Here is a 21,207-nt window from a genome sequence, read left to right on the forward strand (position 1 = left end):
TGGCTCGCACGTCCAAATCAGCGGCCATTTAAAATTTCCCATAGGCGAAAATCGTTTTTATTTATTGTCAGAATAAACAGGTAAGTACCGTTGTTGTTCCCGGTGTCAAACAAAATAGACCACAAAATGCGACCTTTGTGTGAAGTTTGAGTGCGAACAGAGCGGCGGATCGCTCAGGAAAAATTTTTAAAGTGTTCCAGTTATCGTCGCAACACCCTTATGTGCCAAATGTTTTATTTTCGCTGGCAATTAAACAAGAAACATGTTTTACATATTTATAGCAGATTGAATATATCTGTCTCTTTCATCGGGCGGCTAAATTGAGGCACAGGCAGACGAATGTTTTTGCGTTTGAGGAGCCCAAGATAGACTATGGGCAGGCAATCGGCGTTGAAATATGTAGTTGTTGCGGGATTCTATCCGATACCAAACGACCAAACGCTCCAGCCATGTGCTGCCATCTGTGAGCTCGCTGGCGTCCCATTTTTATGTTTATGCCCAGTGCGCAGACTGCCCTCGCGTTGCTTGGTAAGGCGTGTGCGGGGGATTTATCCTTATCGGTTGACGTTGTTTAGTGGTTGGAGGTGACTTTGAGTTTCATTTAGTCTGGGTCCAGCGCGGCTGATTTAGAAAACGCTCTTCATTGCCGTTGTCACGGTAGGCAGGTAGGCATCGCATGCAGCTGTGAAATGAGCGCTTAGTAAAGCGTACAGCACACATTACAGTTTTATTTAATACTGTATTTTGTATTGCAGCAACCTGCGGCTTTGTTTTGTTCGCAAAATTCGCTCGTTACGTGCGTCTTTAAGAAGAGAAAAAGCCCCTTTGCGAGCAAAAAAATGTGCAACTCCAATCAGTGGAGACAATCATTTTGATCTGCAATTTTTGACCAAACTGTGTTTTTTTTTTTGTCTTCTTCGGCAGGATGGCGTCTCGTGTGATGCTTAGGCGGGCTCTAAGCGTCACGAGCGTTCTAATGTCTCGACCAAGCACCATGGCGAAGGCACGCAAGCAGCCAAGCTCAGACATGGCAGCATTTCGCGAAGTGTTCAAGTCGGCCCGGCACGTAGTGGCGCTCACGGGCGCCGGCATCAGTGCCGAAAGTGGTGTGCCTACCTTCCGTGGTGCTGGTGGCCTTTGGCGCAAGTACAACGCACAAGTGAGCCCCGCTCAGTAGCACATCAGACTGAGCAAGAGCAACCGTAACGGTCCTATTTTATTTCTTTTCGAATGGAAATGTTGCCCTGTGTTAATCGAGCCAAACACCACCAGAAAATGCGAAAAATGAGCAACGAAGTGAGCTAGTGAACAGTATACCTAAAATAGTACTCCTGTATTCTTAAAAAAATGTTGTGATATCACTCATTTTTCTACAGTATTTTTTACTTTAAAATTATAAGGGCGTGTCTACATTTCTTCCATACGTAACTCGTATCATTGCAAAACCAACGTCTTACGTATCCATCGCTTGAGTTGCGTTAAATCTGCTGTTAGTATTAAGAGTTATTGTTATTATTAAGAGTGATTAATAGTTACAAGTGACTGGCTAGTCAGTCAGCAGTTTTGCGTGTTGGGTAATATAAAAAGACAGGCTGGTGTTGAAAACTAACAAGGCTTGAGTAGGGGCTGGTTGGAACAGCCTTGAATTCAAATTTAGCACATGCTGCATGCTTCAGTGGGATAGGCAAATAGAAAAACCATACGTTAGTTTGTGACTTTGAGGGCATGAAGTCTGGAGATAATGGGTGAGGTCTAGACGGAATTCTGGCCACAGCTGTTGACGTTATTTATATCCAGATGGAGCTGAATCATCAGTAAAGTAGCGCCCAAGTGTAGCCATTGCTAGAGTTATGTCCGATCATTTGTAATTATTATAAAGAATTATTAACGACGTTCCTGGCTAGTCAGTGGTAGCAGTTTGGCCAACTGGGAAAATAAAGACAGCCTGGTCTCAGTGTGCGTTGTGAAGTGAGAGTGATCTGGGCTCTGGCCATGTAGCAGCGTTCTCCCCACAGTGGGCGGCAGTGGCTTTGCCGCCCACCACTCCAGCTGATGGCCACTTCTATGACCACCCACCCACCACCGCCCGCCTCTCAGGCTTCAGGTTTGCTCCACTGGTGGGCAGAAGCTACGAGCGCGAAGGGCCCGCTTCCACAAGCCCGCTGTTACGGGAAAGTACGGACTCCGGTGGGAAGTGACAACACATCCTCACTAGTTAGAAACACGGGCCATGAAGTTGGTGGGAATCGCGATGAAATGACCTCGCTAGACTGAGAGAGAGGCATTTCAGCTCTAAAGCCTATCAAAACGCAACTGAGGAATTGACTTAATTACGGTTGAAGGGCCTGATGTTAAGAGCTGCCTGCACGATACGGTAGTGGACAACTGGGCCAAACTGAAAAATCGGAAGCTGAAAGTGTAGGATGTCGGGAACACAGAGTGACTGCGCTCGAACGGCTGTTGTCTTGTCATTTATTAGGATGTGCCTCGCAACCCCCCCCCCCCGCGGTCTTCATATGTCCACCTCTCAAAATTTCCTGAGGAGAACTCTGCCATGTAGTGTATACTAAAATGTCTTTACGTTACTTTAGTGATGATTATAGTTACGTCTGGATGTAGCACAAGCCATAGACTTTCCCTAACGTATCACATACGAGTCTACACTTACTGGCCATTCCTACTTGCGGCTGATTTTATCTTTTCTTTCCACGAAAAGGATCTCGCTACACCAACTGCATTCTTGGCTAACCCGTCGTTGGTATGGGAGTTCTACCATTATCGACGAGATCTAGTCCTACAGAAGAAGCCGAATGCGGTGAGTACTTTTTTGCCCCTGTAAACTCGTACTTGCTCCGCTTGGAATAATGCATGCCCACTGTTGGCAGCAAATACGGGCTAAACAAGAAGCATATTTTTACGGATTGCTTCCTTGTGGATGTGTCAGCAGGGACTCCTGATGGGATTGGGATTGCTTAACCCAGTGTCATCGGGGTGTAGCAGCTGAGGCATTCTCCAGCTGCCCTAGAAGTTACTGGTGGGTAACTAGGCCACTAGAACTGTGTCCTAAGAGGGAAGAAATGCAAAATACACCCCTGAACTCAACACTAGTGCATGTTGAGAACCCCAGGTTGTCTGAATAAACTGGAAGCCCACCACTACGGTGGACTTTTATAGCTCTAGTTTATGCTCAGGACATCAAGCTTTAAAAACCTGAATCTATAACTGCATTGATTCGTTCCCTGTCGAGTTATGGTGTGCACAGCAAATGCTGCACAAGTGCTGAATGAAATTTGTTGAAAAGTCCTGTGTGACAAGCTGTTTTTTGTTTTTGCATTTGTACTGACATGTCAATGACCTCACCTTTCCACAGGCACACAAGGCATTGGCAGAAGCAGAGACCTATTTTGAGAAAGAGGGCCGGACATTTGTTGTGATCACTCAGAACATCGACGAGCTACATAGGGCAGCTGGAACAAAAAACTTGCTCGAGCTTCATGGTGGGCCTTTGACCGAATTTTTTTTTTTCTTAAAGTGGCATCAGCTCATGTTTAATTACGTGCTGCAGTGACTGTAGTCTGTTTGCTGTTTGGCATGACATGGAATGCTGTCAGAATATACATATATACAATGTTTATTGAACATTGCTGCAAACCATTTTTGGCAGTGAAGCCATCCATGTTCGCTTTACATACGTCAACGAAAACCCAGATTTCCCTTGCCTGTCTTGCTTACAGGGACCTGAGACAAGCCTGTTTGCAGTGGAATCGTGATGACTCAGGCTCTTAAAACCTGCACTTACAGTGAATTTAGAGTAGTTTCAAAATGTTTTTGGGCCCACTGCATTTGTGGATAACCTAATTTTAATTGGAACTAATTTCACGAGTCACCTTCCTTATGAAAAATTTATGCACAATATTATCGCTTTAAACGCAAAAATAGTTCTGGGCTGTTATCTCTTTGCAATCATTGTATGAAATGAAATCGTTTTTAAAGCTGCTCAGGTGGTATTTTGTAAATCGTAATGTTATGTTAAGTCATCATCGTCATCGTAACAGCCTACTATTTAGGTCTACTGCAGGACGAAGGCCTGTCTAGTTGCTCCTGTCCTGTGCTGCCCGTGTCCATTCCTTGCCTCCGAATTTTCTCATTTCATCCCTCCATCTAGTTAATGGCCTTCTCCTTCATCAAGACCAATCTCGGTATCCATTCTGTGACCCTCGTGGTCCACCTGTTGTCAGTTCGTCGCACTACATGGCCTGCACCAGTCCATGTCGTTTTCGTAAATAATTTGAGCGATGATATCTTCCAATCGAGTTTGCTCCCTGATGCAGGATGCTGGTTTCCTGTCCACAAGTGTTACTCTTATCATTATTTGCTCCGTGGCCCGCTGGGCCAACCTAAGTTTGCTTTTTAATTGTTTAGTAAGGCGCTAAGTTTCCACTCCGTGTGTCATCACTTAGAACGCATTGATTTTACACCTTTCTTTTTAGGGGTAGGGGTGCTTACTTTTCATTAGTTGCGAGTGCTTGCCGAGGGCACCACAACCCATTCCTATTCTGGGCTGGATTTACTTTCCTTCTTTTTTTGTTGGATCAGTTGAGGTCAAATATTGAGCTCAAATTTAAAAAGCCTATTTGCAGTATTTCAAAGCTTGTCGATGTGAATACCGTAAACTTCCAAGCAAGCGCCCCCTGCAGGCAAGTCGAGACCACTGGCAAAGTGGGCAGGGGGTGCTATCCTGGAATGACACTAAAATTCAAGATGGCGGCGACAATGATCCCTCGCCAGGAAAAAAAAACGTGGAATGCACATGCACGTAACGTTTTGCCAAAGAATGTTAGTCATCGCTCTCAAAACCATCGAAAGACTCCTCTGAGTCTGTCCCAAAGAAAAGTTCGGAGAATTCCGCTTGAGGTCTGCCCTGGTCTCCTGGTGCGGAAGAATATTTTAAATTAGCAGCGGGATTAGGAAAACGGTATGGAATTAGCCGGTTTAGGAAAACGGCGTGGAATTAGGAAAATGGGGCGAAAGAAAAACTGCGCAGAAGGAAATTTAAAATGAGCAGTGGATTTAGGGAAGCCCTTACATAGGTTCGAACAAGCCCGCTTGTTCGGAATTTTACGGTAGAATTTTTCCTGAATTTGTAGTTTCTTCTTTTTTTCCCTTTTTTTTTAAGATTATGGCTGATAGTGGGCCTGGGTGAGGGTCTTGCATAGTCACTGGGGATCATAAATAGAAGTTGAGACACCAGATGCATATGCATGCACGTGGGGAAAGGAAGGTGCCAGAGGAGTCGAATTCTTTTTTTTTTTTAAGAAGCAAAGTAGTTTTAGTTGGGTTACTTACAGCCAGCTCCTGTTTTTACATTTTCTACTTGCAACACTGCGGCGTAGCATTATCTGATTCATTGTTGTATATCAAAAGCACACGTGGTCATTGGAGAGGGGCGGGGAGGTGCACTGAGATGGGAGTCACCCCATTCTCTTGCAGAGCCCTGCGCACGCGTATTACTGGATAAGCAGAACATGAGATGCGCCAAGACTTTTGTTTAAAAAAAAAAGTCTCCAAAAATGAGGATGAAGTCATAGTGCTAACTTGGTGCTGTTTCCCGCGCTTTCACACTGTTTCCCATGATGCTAGTCCACCAGCTCACCCAGTTAGCTACACTGCTCCAGTTCCTCTGCCTCCCCACTTGAAAAAAAGCTTTTGCATGGAGGTGTACACGCAAGTCACAGGTGCTGCATCATAACAGTTTTTATGTACTGTGTGTGATGCCTGCAACAAAAGCACCCATTACAAAATGTTACCAGACTACTACGTGCATTCACCCCCTGATTTCCTGGCATGTCTGTAGGTGGTCATTGACAAATGAAATGCTAATGCAAAGATAGAACCAGAACACACAAATAGCACTACCGTATTTACTCGCATAATGATCGCACTCGCGTAATGATTGCACCCCTCAAGTTTGTTGTCAAAATACTTTTTTTTATTTTCCGCGCAATGATCGCACCCTGAATTTGCGGCAGCCATATGTCGTATGTGTGCCAAGTCTAGATGATGATGGTCGTACTTACCTTAGTTTCTTCCTCTTTCAAAGCGGACATGGCTACCTTATTGCCGCAGACGTGATGATATTAGCGATATCGGCAAGCATGAGTTCATTATTGGGGCGGAAGAAACTCTCACTAATAATGTACTCACGAGACATATAAAAAAAAGCGCTCGGCTTGCTGCGTCGGCAGCTGTGTCTTGATGTCCCACACTGTGACAGCAGCAGCCGCTTATTGGTCGACCTGTTCTCACCTCGCAGCAAACTCGTTCCGGCGCATTCCGTAATGAAAACACTGCATTTTGCATCACTCGGTGGTCATTCGGTGGTCGGTGGAGTTTTTATTATGTTTCTATTTGTTATGTTTATTATGTTCATGAGACTTATCGTAAACTTTCTGACCTGCAACTTGTGTTTTCTGCGCTGAAACTTTTTTCGGGAAAAATTACCTCGCGTAATTAATGCACCCCTAAATTTGCATCATATTTTTTGAAAAAAAAGTGCGATCATTACGCAAGTAAATACGGTATTTCTTTTCAGGCAAGTGAAAGTGATTCGTGGCCTAATTGCCGTAACGAAGTTAAAAAATGTGGTCTTCCAAATATAGCAATAGCGCGCCATTATTGTGCCTCCATGGACAGTATTCTTCAATTTTGCATTTTGTGGTTTATATTTTCGTGTTCGTATTTCATTTGGCTGTCACTGTACATGAGCATGATCTCACCGTTTGAATACAAAGTGTTTTTAATGATATAGGAACTGGCTTTGAACAACAATTCACATCTGGTGTGAAGAAATTACTATGATGTTCATATGTTGTGTCACAAATAGTGTACATATTATGATAATTGTGAGGGCTAAAAGCATGCTTTGCATCGGAAGTTTGACTTGTGCACATCGCTGCATGCTGTGTACACCAATGTTAGGTTCTGCTATATGTAAAAAAAAATTATAATTTGAACGAAAGTTGTTAAATCTCTGTAGTAACTCCTTAGAGGTAACATCCACATACAGCCGAAGCAGAACATGTCTACTGTATGTGGTTGTAGAATTCCTTTAGTTTACTTAAAAAGAGTTACTATGTTATTTAGCAATTATGATGTTTGCCTGCAATATTTTGTAATCTACAAGAAATTTGTGGCCGAAAATGTCTTCAGGTGCTAGTTCACAGCAACCTTACATTTGTATGAAATCGAGTTAGTAGTCAGTACGCTTGAACACCTGTGCTCTTTGTTGCCACTGTTCTGTTCATCGCTGGTCATGTTGCAATGCTTTGTCGCTATTTGCTATCCTGCGTGTCCTTTGCTGTTGTAAAGGTAACGCATTCCTTCTAACTTTTGTTCAAACCCCGTTCATTCTTTCATTAAAAGGCGGTGTGCTCTGTCCAAAAAGATGAATGGGAATGCTCATTGATATTTAAGCTCATACCGCGCACCTCTGTCAGCACTGTTCTATTCATCGCCAGTCATATGGACACTAAAAGTGACCTCTCAATAGTCCCTTCAATTCTGCTTAGTGTATTCCATTCAGAGCATTATGTGATGTCGTATTAATTTACGTTCTTGATTCCACTTATTGTATTTCATTTGAGGACGTTCATGTCATGACTTCATGTCCTTATAGCAATTGATGTTCTGTAATGCATGTACAATAGCTTGGAACAATATCTGATGATGTCTGATGTTTCCTTGCTGTTCCCTAGGCACACTGTTCAAGACTAGGTGCACCAAGTGTGGGCATGTAGATGTCAACAAGGACAATCCCATTGTTCCTGCTCTTGCCGGCAAAGGGTGGGTACTTCCGGTCTTTCCTTCTAAACAGTGTGAATTTTTCACGATGGGCCATTTGGGGCAGCGTGAAACTAATTCACATTGTAAATATATATGTGCATACATGTATATGATTCAGTGCTTTGAATGCCCTTCTCCCCAATTATGCCGTTGCCAGTAGAATCAATAGAATCAACAGTTGAGCTAGTTGGTTTTTGTACATAGTAAAGTAGTTTTAAAGATAAGGATGGAATAAGAGGAGACACGTGACAGCGCTGTCGTGTCTCCTCTTCTTCCGTCCTTGTCTTTAGCGCTATGTATTTCACTATGTAAATGCCCTTAGCGTCCTCTGAGAAACTAGACCACCAGGGTCAAAACTGAATTCAGCATAACAAGTCATTGCACTAAGCATCCTTGCGGGAGCAGAGAATCCTTGAGTGCTTTTTTTTTTTTTTTTGAGCTAGTGGGTGCACTTTTGTTGAATTAAACCTAAACCAACATACAAAAGAAGTTCACAATTAAAAAGTAACTTGACGCACAATTCTTTGTGGCCCCTTCTGGAGGAAAGTGCAGTGAAACCTCCTTGGGTAGGGAATGAAACTACCTGCATTGGAGTGCAGTCTTTCTGAGCTACCTTTCTTTTGTTGTCCGGGCAGAGCACCTGATCCTGGAGCCCCAGAGGCTGCAATACCAGTGGGTGAGCTCCCAAGGTCTGTAACAGTGCCGAACATTTCTCTGCGTGATTTTCGCTTGTTTGAGACGTGATACATCTTGCACAACTCTTCTTACACAGGCTGTAAGACTCCACTGTGTCCTTGTTGTGTACACTTGTGTTTTATCTTGAAGCCATATGTAAAGCTAGAAGTAGGGACTGTAGTTCCGCATTCTCACATTGTACAGATGGTTGAGACTAGAGAGACCCAAGGAATGTTTTTTTTTATTTTTTTTTTAGCAGTTTCGCATGAGCTAGTGTGGGTCAAGGAAATCCTTTGAGAGGGAGTCCCACGTGAGGGGAAGCAGGTGGGGGTGTGGAGATGGAGTATGGTAGCTGCACCTTTATTTCTCATGGAATGGATGAGTCTCGGGTGCAGGCTCCGAGGAACCCCTTCTGCATTGGCCGGTGTGTTGGAGTCGTGAAAAGCGTACTTGCGCACGTTTATTACCCTCCATCTCTGCCTATTCTTGCATTCATATGCTCTAAAGCTAAGCCAACTAGCCTCAGTCTACCCTTTGTTTCTTGCTGCTAAGATTTCTAAATTCCCATCATTTTCACACTAATGCCGTGGCAGGAAAGCTGATGAGATGTGGCAAACATTAAAAGAGAAGCAGCGCAGAGACGGGAATTGGGAAGGAGGACAAGGATACAGCAGTTTTCCCATTTAGGTTAGACAGATTCTAGTTAGCTTACCAAATACCTTACCAGATTCCAGATCAGCTTACAGATGTCAACCTGGCAAACAATGGTTATGCTGTATTCTACGCATTATCAAAGACCATTCTGTTTGGTGTCACTGGATTTTTAGGTCCAAGCCTGTCAGTATAGAATTTTTAGTTTTTGAGAGTAACAGCACTCGGCTGGGAAATGATATTGAGCGTTATCTTTGAATCTTGTGGTGTCAAGCTCAATAAATATGAAATACGTATTTTCATTCCTTTTGCTTGTGAATGAGTGAACAGGTTTGCTAGCTTCTAGGAACAGTCAGCACTAAAATGTGGATGCTGCAGTTGCAGTGATTGCTAATTGAAATCATAATGGGTGTCTCACATATGACCTGTAGGTTTACTTCCGTTTTGTCAATTTAATACCCCGGCTACACTAGGGTCCGAATGTCATTTGCACCAAATGTCATTTGACTCAAATGGGGTTGAAATGCCATTCAGAATCCGCCGTGCTACATTACAATTTCGATGGCATTTGAAAGCTTTCACAGTTGCACGCCGTGCTGTAGTGGCGCTCTGTCGCCCCGTTCTGTTTTTGTTACAATAATACAACAATCAAATTTAGCAGCAGTCTAAGGCAGTAAAATGATATCAGATTAGAAGAGATACCAGTTTTGACTTTAATGTGGTGGCTGTTTGCATAGTTTTATTTATTTATTTATTTATTTATTTATTTTTGCAACTGACCCACCGGTTTTGAGAGTACAAAAATTAAATGTTGATTTCATATTTTAAGTAAATGAACAGTGAACAAAGTCCCACAAACAAAAATATTTTGTTTGTTTTACATACGGAAGTATTATATTTTTTATTGCCGATCGGAGACACTGCGTGAAAGAGTGCTTGAAATGGAATTTGAAATCCCAAGTGTCTCTCTCGGTGCTCATTTGGCTCGAATGTCATTTGAGCTGAATGGCATTTCAAAACCTAGTGTAGCAGCACAACTTGGCATTTGAGTCAAATGACATTTGGTTAAAATGACATTCGGACGCGAGTGTAGCAGGGGTAGAATAAGCTACTGTGCCAGGGACAGTCCTTGGGGTTGGCGCTAGCTAGCGCTACACAAAGGAAGGCACAGAGTTTTGCCAATTGCATGCATGTATTCTTTTTGGTGCGCGGAGGCACATGTATTTTAGTTGTGTTTAGTGCACAAATGTAAAATTGTGGTTGTATTCAGTTGTCTAGCTAATATCCAAAAATTGCTTGCTTTTTTATTTAATATGCGGCTTATTATAGCGCAGAACTCTATTGTTGCATCCTATTTGAGGGTGGTGGAATGAAAAGGCAGCTTTACAGATCGTGTTGTCAAAACGTATCAAAAGTGCACCATTAGGTTGTCCCTTTCATTCTCTTTTTAACTACTGCAGGTATTTAAAGATTAAAGGATTTAACTTACAAGCTTCAGTACAAAAAAAATGGAAAAAAGGGGAAGAGCACACAAGTACTGAGTGATTGTTTCCCCTTTTTTAATGTGCTCGCCTTCCCTTAGGCTGAACTTGCGAGGTGCATAGGCACCAGCTCATGCATCTTTAAACTCTTGTGTTTTATAACTCCCTGACATGGCTGCACTTGGACACCTGGTAGGGGCTGTTTTTGAAAGCGTGTCGCACACATCTGCTTTTACCTCGTAAGCCACTGAAGGCTACGCAGACCTCGTCACATAACTCCCAGGGAAATTTAATTGGGAATGTGCCTATGGTGTGATACTGTACTGATATACATTGCGAAGGCATTTATTTATCAAGCTACGTTTTGTCATGCTGCAATGTTTTCCAATTACATCAAGCTGCAAAATACAGAGCTGCTGTGCCCCTGAAAATAAATTATCTTGAACTCTTTCGCTACTGCCGGAAAATTGACCAATTTTTAGGGGTCCAAGAAAAGATTTTTTTCCTGCTAATAAAATTGGTTAGGCAATAATTACAGGAACACAAAATACAGATTATTTAACGGTCTTTCCAAAAACACCACTTTTTTAAATGTTTTTATATATCATAGTTGTGAAAAAAATATAAACAAAATTTTTGTCGTCGAAAAAAATAATAAAAAAGTAGTGTATATCAAACCACCGGTACTCGAAAAAAATTAGAATATACATTTTGTAGGGAAACATTTCAAAAACACGCCCTAGAAAAAATGTCGACTTGCGCAGCACAGTTTGGCAGATATATAAAAAAAAATATTAACTTGCATGGTGCTCGTGTCATGCGGTGAAGCCCAACCTCCAATTCAAAATGTGCGATTTGAGGTGGTTCCCTGGAATAAATCTGGCGGTTTGACATTATCAGAGGCACCAATTTGCCCCCACATAACGTAAAAACATCTTGTCAATGACTGACTTTGCATTTACAGCGAGCACAATATTTGGGACAAGCACGCGATGCGGAAAAAACATGCCTGAAGTTAAAAACGGAACGCCGTGGTTGATGCTTGTTGACGTTCACGGTCAGTTATCTCTCAAAACATAAAGCTGAGCTTTATTATCATCTTCTTACTCGCAATAGTAGCCTTGCTCGCAAAAATGAGGTACGATGCACTAGAATCGTGCCCTGCGATCTTTGGCCAAGTAGCAGTTGTGCGATGAAAAAGATCAACACAATGAGCCTCCTCTATTGCAGCGCCACCTAACAGTTTTCAAATGATACAGTACAAAAACTTATGGGAGACTCCGTCCGAATAGACAGTTCAACTAAGCAGCAACATTAGACACCCGGATAGACCTCGCATGGAAACGAAACTGGAAGGCGAACAGCTGGCAGTGTAAGGCCGGTTTGAAGCACTGTCCTTGGCGGTACAGATATCTGGCGACTGGGTGTGAACTTTTGACTTGCATTTGAAGTGAAGTTCTTATCGCAGAAATCGGGTTAGGGTGGGGGGAAATCAGGAGTGGCGTGCTTTGTTCGAGGATCAGTCGCGGACGCTCCAGGCGCCATGGCAGGTAGCCTTTAAGTTTGGTAACTGCGTAGTAGTGCTAAATATGAATTTCATGATGCAGAAACGAAACCGAAACTGTTGTAAACTGTTCGCGAATGGTCCTGGGGTAAGTAGAGCTACCACAGAACTTAGAACAACGTGCGCAAAGGCAATAAAACTGCCTAAAATGATGGGTAAGTAGAACTACCACAGAACTTAGAACAATGTGCGCAAAGGCAATAAAACTGCCTAAAATGATAAAGTAGCTTTGCAACCAGGCACTGCGGGACATTTTTAGCCTGTTTCTGGGATTATTACTGTCAGAGCGCGAACCTGACTATTGAAAATCTTTTGCTGGTTCACCATTCACGCCCTGATAGCAAAAAACAAATGCTGGTGCAGAGTAATTACGAGTGGCACGCATGCTTCATTGGTAGCAGTGACGCGCGATGACCACGCCCCTTTTCCACGCCGAGGTGATTCAAAAGCGTGTCAAAAATTATGTTTCCGTTGCAAAAATGAAAACAAAACTGATTTTGAAAGGCCATTTTCTGATCTAACTTCGACAGCTTTACTTGTTCGAGCAACCCCTGGAACGCTATGAAAAGGCGCTCCCAAAGTATTGATCAAATTGATCGATTTTGAATAGGCGCGGTAGCGAAAGAGTTAAGGAAAATCAATCAAAAATAATTATGTTACATATGCAGTTTATTGTCGATATCCTCAGTAAAACTAAGCGCTGCACTTTTTAGTAGTACTCGATGTGTACCCTACAATATGCATCCTAGTGCTTATAATGAGGCCTCATTGCCTTAGAATAAGGTGTCTTCAGAAAAGTAGATACCAAAGGAGTATTTGTAGTGATGTTATAGCAAAGCATTTGTACAGTGCCAGTGCTGACAAAAAGTACAGGAAGGCTCATGGAAAAGTTCATGTGGACTTATGTTTATGGGGCTTCCTCATGGGGCCTAGATTGTTTGTGTGAGGCCTATAACAACTTCGCCGCCCGCACTGATGAAGCAACTTGGCCTGCTTCGCTGCGAAACCAGCATGGGTGCCGCAAATGTAGCCCCTTTGCTTAACAGCACAAGTCTGAACAATGTTGCAGCTGAATGCAATGTACGGTGGGGTTAACTCCAATGAATTTCAGATGTGAAGGAACCTGTGCTTAGGTCACGGAAAAGGGATACATATTTCGGAATGAAGGATTGCAACGACTGTTCGATTAGGTTTTTGATAAGAATACATAGTTTCAAATGTAGTGTTCTTAAAAAATTTCGTTACATCACAGACTTTGTTGACAAGTTGAGCTTCATTGTATTAAGGTTTATATGTGATGGTGCATTGCTTGTTGGTAATGCACTGCTCCTGTCAGAGTCTTTGCAATAACAGTATAATTTTGGCACCACCACTCTCTTGGCTCCTCAAACAGGTGCAAAAAGTGCACTGGGCTCCTGAGGCCGCACGTCGTCTGGTTTGGAGAGTCTTTGGAGCCAGATGTCCTCGCCAAGGCCAATGTTGAACTCGAGAGGTGTGATCTCTGCTTAGTGGTAAGTGGCTGTGTACAAACTACATATGTGGCAGTTACATGTGGTCTATCAAATATGTGTACAAGGTCCTTGAAAGCAAGATTGCCAAAGAATAGAACCTTTACGGGATTTCACACTCTTCTATGCAATGTGACTACAATGTGTTGCAAGCAGAGCAGATTTTTTTTAATGAATGCTGTGTTGTCAAGGATCAATGAGGAAGGATTTGATATAAATTGGTTGGTAGTGGTCAAGCAGAAATTTTAAAAATACCCTCTGTGTTGTCCCTGTCTTATACAGTAAACCATCATTGTTATGAGATTGTTTCATACAAATTTTATCTTATTTATTCTCTGCTGAAGTGTGTGGGGGAGGGGGGGGGGGGGGGGGGGGGCAGGACTCAAAAATGATAGAAATTTAACCCCCAATCCCATGATTTGTACATTTTGGAGACAGTCCCAGTCACCCTCAAAATGCTCTTTTTGAGATGCAGTACACTTGTCCCACCTCATTTTCCATTGTCCACAACAGCTGTGGATATCTGGCAAGGTAGTAGCCTTCAGGCCTCTATGATCTTCTGCTTTACTTACCCCGCATGTTGGACACATTTTTCTTTGGGGTCCCTCTTCCCACTTGGAAATAGATCCAGGGAGCCGGGTGGTGGGCAACCATTGTCATCACCTTCTGTGGGGGCAACTGCTGTACACTCAGCATTGTGAGGGTAGGAGCACTTCTGTGGCACACAACCCAGTCATCCGAGCTCCACAGTTCAGGGCGTTTTCTTTGAACTGCATCAATCATGCGGCTACTTGAGCACTCCTGGCTAAAAAGGCTGTTTAGCTGCCAGGCCTGATTGTATACATGTCAAAGGATTCCAACAGTAAGGCCCTCTCTTCTTTACTTGTTCGCCCTGCTGGTGGAGCAACCATTGGTGTCGAAAACAGAGGAGTGGGTGAGGTAGAGAGAGGGCCACTTTATTGCATCCTCAGCAGCGATAGTCATCCGAAAGACACTAATGGTGATGGCACGCGCCACGTGGTCCGCTGCATATACAGTCTAATCCCGCTACAACGAAGTCCACTTCAACGAAATTTCCTCTGCAATGAAATATTTCCAATTCCCCGTCAGCTAGCCATAGAAGTCAATGCAACAAAGTCCTCGCCACAACGAACAATTTGTTTGGCGTGCTTTCGCTTCAACGAAATTTTCGCTCATTGTGGCTGGGTTTGAACATTTGTTTCACAATAAAATAAGCATAATGCTAGCTATCTGCAACTTTTTATACATTTAAGGTGCTTAGTTTTTCCGAAAACGTGCGCCACGTGCCCACACCACCACCCAAAACGAAAACAAACTCATAGGCGGGCGCCATTGTTTGCAGGTGATAACGATGTGGCTGGCCGTCTTTACATGAGGCGCAGGCCCAGCGGGCCTGGTTCGCCAGGCTGGAGCCAAAGCCAATCCGTATCCAGTCGAAATCGCGTGAATGTGCTCTGCTGCTGGCGCGGCGCCGTCATGTATGCGTTGTGAGCAGCTGTCATTGCAGTTTTCCTTCTACAATTCTTCAAAGTCAAACGCAAAAATAATGTTTTCTTGTTTAGTTGTGAACCCGCGTCAGCCTATCTCAGACAGAAGCGCGCGCTGGCGATAAAATGCAAGCGCATGTGGCTTGCCTGCCAAGGTCAGTTGCCGCCGTGCCTAGTGGGAGGACAACTACATGGAGGATAAGATAACGGCACCTCTCCTGCCTGCCATAAGCGAGAGGGGGGGCTTCCGACGGCCGAGCAGTGCTAGTACTTTGTGGTACTTTCTTCGTCTTTGTCTGTATTAGCGCTGGTTTTATCCAAGAATGTCAAATTTCCAACTAGCCCAGCTTGCAACCCTCCTGCTAGTAATAAGCTCGGTAGATATGCCTTGTGCAGCAATATGCTTTGCGACTGCATTTCTTCACCCCCCACCCCCTTCCGTAACGCGCTCTGTACGTGCAGGCAAAAACAGATAACCATTCGTACGTTTCTTATCCAAATAAGCATGGCGCAATTGCGCATCAATCCTTTTTCTAAACATTCCGTTATGCTGTCAATCATGCGGATAATATACGGGGCTATTTTTCTGGCCTTTCCGTGGTGTGTAGGGGCAGATTTCGCCTCAACGAATTTCCGCTTCAACAAAATTTTTCGCGCGTCCCGTCAATTTTGTTGTAGCGGGATTCGACTGTAATCCGTTCGTGCCAGATTCGTCGTCTTCTTTTCCCAGTTGCTCTGAATTTTCAACGGGCTCCGGGCCGGCCAGATATGAAGCAATAGGTTGAAGCTGGGTGACGGAGCTTGACGTTAGACCCAGGGATCCATGTGATCATTATCCTCAAGCATTTCTAGGTGATGTAGGAGGTGCACAGGTCGGTGCAAAATTGTCCCAGACGAGGTACGGATTTTACACAAACGAACTCGCTTCAGAAAAGTTCTATCCAAAAGGCTGTTCTTCCCATTTTTCTCGGGAGGGTATCTTTCTTCTGAATGGAAGACGTCTCTGCGGTTGGTTGACTGGCGATCATCATCAACAATCTCTAATATCTGCAGCATGAAGTTCTTGGAGATAGTTGGGCCATTTTTTCTGTCCAAATCATCTGCAACAGTGGTTCCGTATAGCTCCTCCAGCTTCTTTGAAGTGTCGTTACAGTGTTTTTTGCACTATACGAAGTATTCAAGTCGCCAGTGTCTTGCCCAATTTTCTGCACTCTTTCATGAAGAATCTTCATCTCATTCTTGTACTTCTCAAACTCGATGTGGCATTCCTGAGTCGAGGATGTGTGTTTTCTCCATAATTTCTGAAATCCTTCACTACAACATTGAGTCCCGTCACATTTGGCGTTGTCTTCTCTCACTTGTCGTTGAGCATGCTGTACCGACCATGGCACTCCTTGATTATTCTTAGTTCACTGACCACTTGTGCCATGTTTCTGGGCTTGACAAAGGAATTCAGTTCGTCAAACACTCCTACGCACCTCTTCCGCGTCTTGACTTGCTGACTGAAGGCCTTCTTTTTGTATCCACAGCTTCTAATTCTGTCCCGAAAAGGGTCCGCTCAATGTCGACTACTTTCGTTACGGGCTTCCTGTCCCGTCCTATATGACCGTGATGGATCTTTCCAAGTCACCCACAGTTTTGCTCAGCTTTGCATTCTCTCCAGGGCTATCCTTCAAGAATTCAGGGCTCCTGACCGCATCTCCAGTCCTTTGCTCCATGGTTTCCTTATTCACTTCATGCTCCACAGTACAGGCTTCAGACACCCTCATCTCCTCTTGAATGGTGTAAACTCCTCAGACACTTCTGGCATGTTCCCTTTCACCTGGCCGTGCAGGCACGAAGTAGCCTTCACTATGGTGCTGTAGTCTCCCTTCTCGTTTTTAATTTTCTGCAGATCCTCATTAAATAGCTCCAGCTCTCGCAGTGCCTCATCCTTGAGGGCCTGCACAGTAGCTGACATCTCGCACACATCTTTATACCACTTGCTCATTCCCTGATGCATCAAGCAAACTTCGTCGAACCGCGGTGCCTGGTGCATCTTGACTGGAGGAGGTCCATGAACATTCGTAGCTATTTCTCATGCTGTAATCTGCATCGATTGCACAATCGTCTGCCGCGGTGTCGTTGGCGGCACGTTCTGCACAGCTTTGCGACTGGGTGGTCACATGGAGGCGTGCATTCTCTCGCACGCATTCTGTCGCAGTCGACAATGCGGGTACTGTCCTCGTGAAGAGTCCACCCGACTGCAGTGTTTACAGCAGTAAGCAATTCGTTCGGACGGTTGATGTAGCCGTTGACAAAAGTCCGCTCCAACAAGAATGCCTGTGCCTGGGTCAGGGTCGATGTCAAAGGTGGAAACGTCAGCGAAGGGAAGCTGGTCATTTGCCATTTGTTGAAGTATGTGGCGGTCTTTCGGACAAGAAGGGTCGTTACATATTTCTGGCGCTTCAAGTCTTCGATTTCTGACGGTCGGTTGTTGTACCGACTGTGCATAGTGACTCGCACTTTCCAGTATCTTTTTCAATGAAACATTTTGTTTCTGAACCTGGAAAGAACTAACAGTTCATGACCGACTGATGCAGTTCATAGTCTTTTCATTAGGGCTTCTGTAATAAAGCTGCGCTGGCTGCCTGTGCCTTTTGCCCAAACAAGTGCTGTCTGCAGAAGAACCGTGCGTTCTGTGTCGTCATGACTAATCGTTTAAGGATGCCAGACCGTGCCAAGTATAAAGCTGGCGGGTGTAAACTGTCGCGTGGAACCTCAGTTTGGCAGCCCATGAACTATCACAGAAGTGTTGGTTAAGATGAAGCGATTTGGATTCGTATGCGCTTTTCCAAGCATGTGTTATTAGGACAGAGAGACGGTTCTCCACAGCGGAAAAGTACAGCAGCGTTGCATGTAGTCTTGTGCACTGCATGAAGCCAGCCAAAGAGGCAGTGTCAGCAAAAGCAATAAATAGACAGGACTAGCCATGTTTCTGTGCACATCTTTAAAAAGTACGCCCCTTTACCTTGCTGGTTTCATGATTGACAATCCAGCGCGCAAAAACACGGCACAAAAAGAACGAGAGTTAGACAGGACAGCGCTGCTAACTCTCGTTCTTTTTGTGCCGTGTTTTTGCGCGCTGGATTGTCAATCATGAACATTCACCAACTCGCCCAAATCACAGTCCTCTTGAACTATATTGCTGGTTTCAGCATGTGCACTGGGTCGCTGAAGCTTGCCAGGTGACCTAGTGAAATGCAAATCTTCTGCACTTGCCGGAGCTTAAAAGCCAGATCAAATCTTGATGGATCAAGATGCGTCCACATGCACAAACCTAGCATGCACAGACCAAATTCTGTGACTAAGGAACGCTTTCACATTGTTACAACATGGTTTGTTGTCGTTAAGTGGAACACTGCCATGGAAATGCATGATACGCCTCAAACCTCCCCCCCTTGTTGTCAAGAAGAAAGGGCTCGGCCCCCCCTGATTTTAGCACGATTGACAAGTTGTGGCTGGAGTGGCCCAAAGGACGACGCTCAATACGACTGTCATTTTTCCAGTACACACGACCGCTCTGAGGAAGGCTTATATATATCTAATTCCAAATTCACTTTGATTTTTTTTTTTTCTTTAACTTGCTGCTGATGCATTAGTAATGCACTGATGCACTGACTTGTTACTGACTGTAAGGAGGAGTAAATGATTTCCTTCCCATAATTTTATCTGCAATGTCAATTGTATCACACACGAAGGTGCTTGCAAGTGCATTTTGAGGGCCATGCAGAGGGTACCATTGCTCTTCCCTAACCAAAGAAATAATAACCTTAATTATTATGCTATGTAGGACGTCTGAAATAAATAGAGCTGTCGGAAAAGCCAGGACCGACCAGGACGGATGGCAATCCAGTTTGCGAGATAAGTCAATAGTACTAATTATCTTTTATACCAGGATTAAATGTAAACCATTTTGATCTTGAACATACTACTAGTTGTGCATAAAACAAACAATGTTGGTTTGATATGGCTTCACTTAGCCCATGTAAGCAGTGTTATGAAATAAGTTATCAATGCACTTCTGTGTGTACAAACATATACAGAGCTTATTTGAAGGTTTTGTTTGTGATCTTTAATGAAATCTGGAGTAATTGATCGTTGACCTTGTGTACCGACTTTGGTTCAATTCCAGATTGGCACTTCGTCTGTCGTTTACCCAGCGGCCATGTTCGCGCCTGAAGTTGCCGCACGAGGTGTTCCTGTAGCAGAATTCAATCTGGAGTCCACTCCAGGGACCGAAAACTTTGGGTGAGTGAAGTCATTTGAGCCAGTTCGTGGTGCCTTACAGCCTGTGCTGATATCAGTCTATTGTCTTCCTTCTGGATTTGCCTTGAATGAGTGCGAATTAACAGTAATGACGATGCTCCTGTGCTTTCACAATCCACTATTTCTGTTAAACCACTCTGCGTGCAACCTTTTAGCAGTTTTGTGTGTGCAAGGGAAGCAGTTTGGCGCGTGCAAAATACTTGATGTGGCCACTTCTGTTGTGATGCCAAGCAGATAAGACATTTCACCCACCTGTTTACCCAACAGCACAAGGCCAGGGCACAGTATGCAGGGGTGCGAGAACTACCTTTCAGGCATTTTTGTTTTCCGGTGCCCCCCCCATATCGCACTGTTGTACTTTCAACGCCAAGTGTATGAAGCCCTCAGTTAAATATGCCCACAAAGCTAACATTGGACCCCTCCCTCCTTGGTGTTCTCACGGAAAAGTGGCAGTCATTATCACGTTCGTGTTAATTGACGTGTTTACAGTTATTCAAGATGTAAAAGCTTGCAGCAGCCTGTCAAGATGTTTTGGCACATGCCAACGGGGCAAGCATCAGTGAAAATAGGGAGATTGTACCGCACGTTGTAATGTAATTAGTGCTGGTGGAAATAAAACCTGCGCCAGGTGATGCAGTGTGCTGATAATGCTTTCCCAACAGGGAAAGCAACGGTTGCGGCTAATTTTGCTTAGCTCAGAAAATACCCTTTCAAGACCAGTTTTGTTTTCATTTATGCAACAGAAATGATTTTTGACGCAAGTTTAGACTCGTTACAATAGATCCGGCAATAACAGATATCCGGTTACAAAGGACCACTCCTGTTGATTTGTCTGGTCACCACGCATTTTAAATAGAGTCTGCTCCGCTCGTAATGGACCCAGCTATAGCAGGCTATCAGCTACAACTAAATTGTGGGCCGCAGTTGTTTGCATAGGGCATCAATAAGGGTCTTCTGCGATAGCGACACCCGATATTTTTTTCTTTTCTCTATTTTGGCGAGGAAACTACTACATATGCTGGCAACATTTTTGGCGTGGAATGGGTCGCTGGCGTGGCTGAGCTATGGCCAAGCCAAGCCAGTGCCAGTGCCCCCCCCCACACACACACACACCCACACACTTTTTTTTTTTTTGAGCGATTAGCGACAGAGCAGCAAATTTCACTGTTGTATAGACCATTTCATCCGTTAATCTGTAATACGATTAGGCCATGCTCTGGGCTGTGTTGCGCATGCGCAGTAAGACCATCCTGTCGACCACGGCAATCATAGATCCGCTAGCACAGCCCACTGTGAAAATGGTTGCTCCCAGGACGAGGAAGTTAAAAAGGTCTATACACCGTTCCATCGGGCGAGGGGGAAACGTACTCTCACACTCAGCGGTCGCGCTGCACAGACCGCCTTTCCCCCTCTCTGGAGTGTGCGCGCCGATCACGGCGGGCCTGGCGCGCGGCTGCTCCTTCGCCTTGACTACGCTTTGTAGGCATCGCGCGGGCGGGTTTACCACTAATTTGCGCATTATTTTAATGAAATACTTCTAATAAATGAGCCAGACTAGCAGCTTGTGAGTTGCGCACGTTAAGATTTCTGGCAATTTTGTTCTGCTGAGCTCTTTCTGTACCCCTACTTTGGAGTGGTGGCAGAAAATTCTTCTACCTTCTTTTCAAATT

At 44.2% G+C, this 21,207-nt stretch overlaps 1 protein-coding gene across 2 annotated transcripts in view; it reads left to right on the top strand.

The window, feature by feature from the left end:
- The first annotated feature begins 434 nt into the window (after window positions 1-434).
- Window positions 435-21,207, top strand: part of Sirt4 (Sirtuin 4) — a 36,455-nt gene continuing 15,682 nt past the window's right edge. The window contains exons 1-8 of one of the 2 annotated variants that reach the window (XM_077686246.1): window positions 435-528; window positions 925-1,159; window positions 2,717-2,815; window positions 3,371-3,497; window positions 7,755-7,842; window positions 8,478-8,531; window positions 13,607-13,724; window positions 19,404-19,519. In XM_077686246.1, coding sequence (XP_077542372.1) covers window positions 926-1,159; window positions 2,717-2,815; window positions 3,371-3,497; window positions 7,755-7,842; window positions 8,478-8,531; window positions 13,607-13,724; window positions 19,404-19,519 — 836 coding nt within the window. In that variant the 5' untranslated portion in view covers window positions 435-528; window position 925. Of the gene's footprint in view, window positions 666-924; window positions 1,160-2,716; window positions 2,816-3,370; window positions 3,498-7,754; window positions 7,843-8,477; window positions 8,532-13,606; window positions 13,725-19,403; window positions 19,520-21,207 lie in introns of both variants that reach the window. The other variant, XM_077686245.1, reaches the window with a different exon arrangement.

The sequence above is a fragment of the Haemaphysalis longicornis genome, unplaced genomic scaffold, assembly GCF_048455015.1.
Source record: "Haemaphysalis longicornis isolate Haplotype H1 unplaced genomic scaffold, Haemaphysalis longicornis Haplotype H1 scaffold_1, whole genome shotgun sequence".
Taxonomy (NCBI): Eukaryota; Metazoa; Arthropoda; class Arachnida; order Ixodida; family Ixodidae; genus Haemaphysalis; species Haemaphysalis longicornis.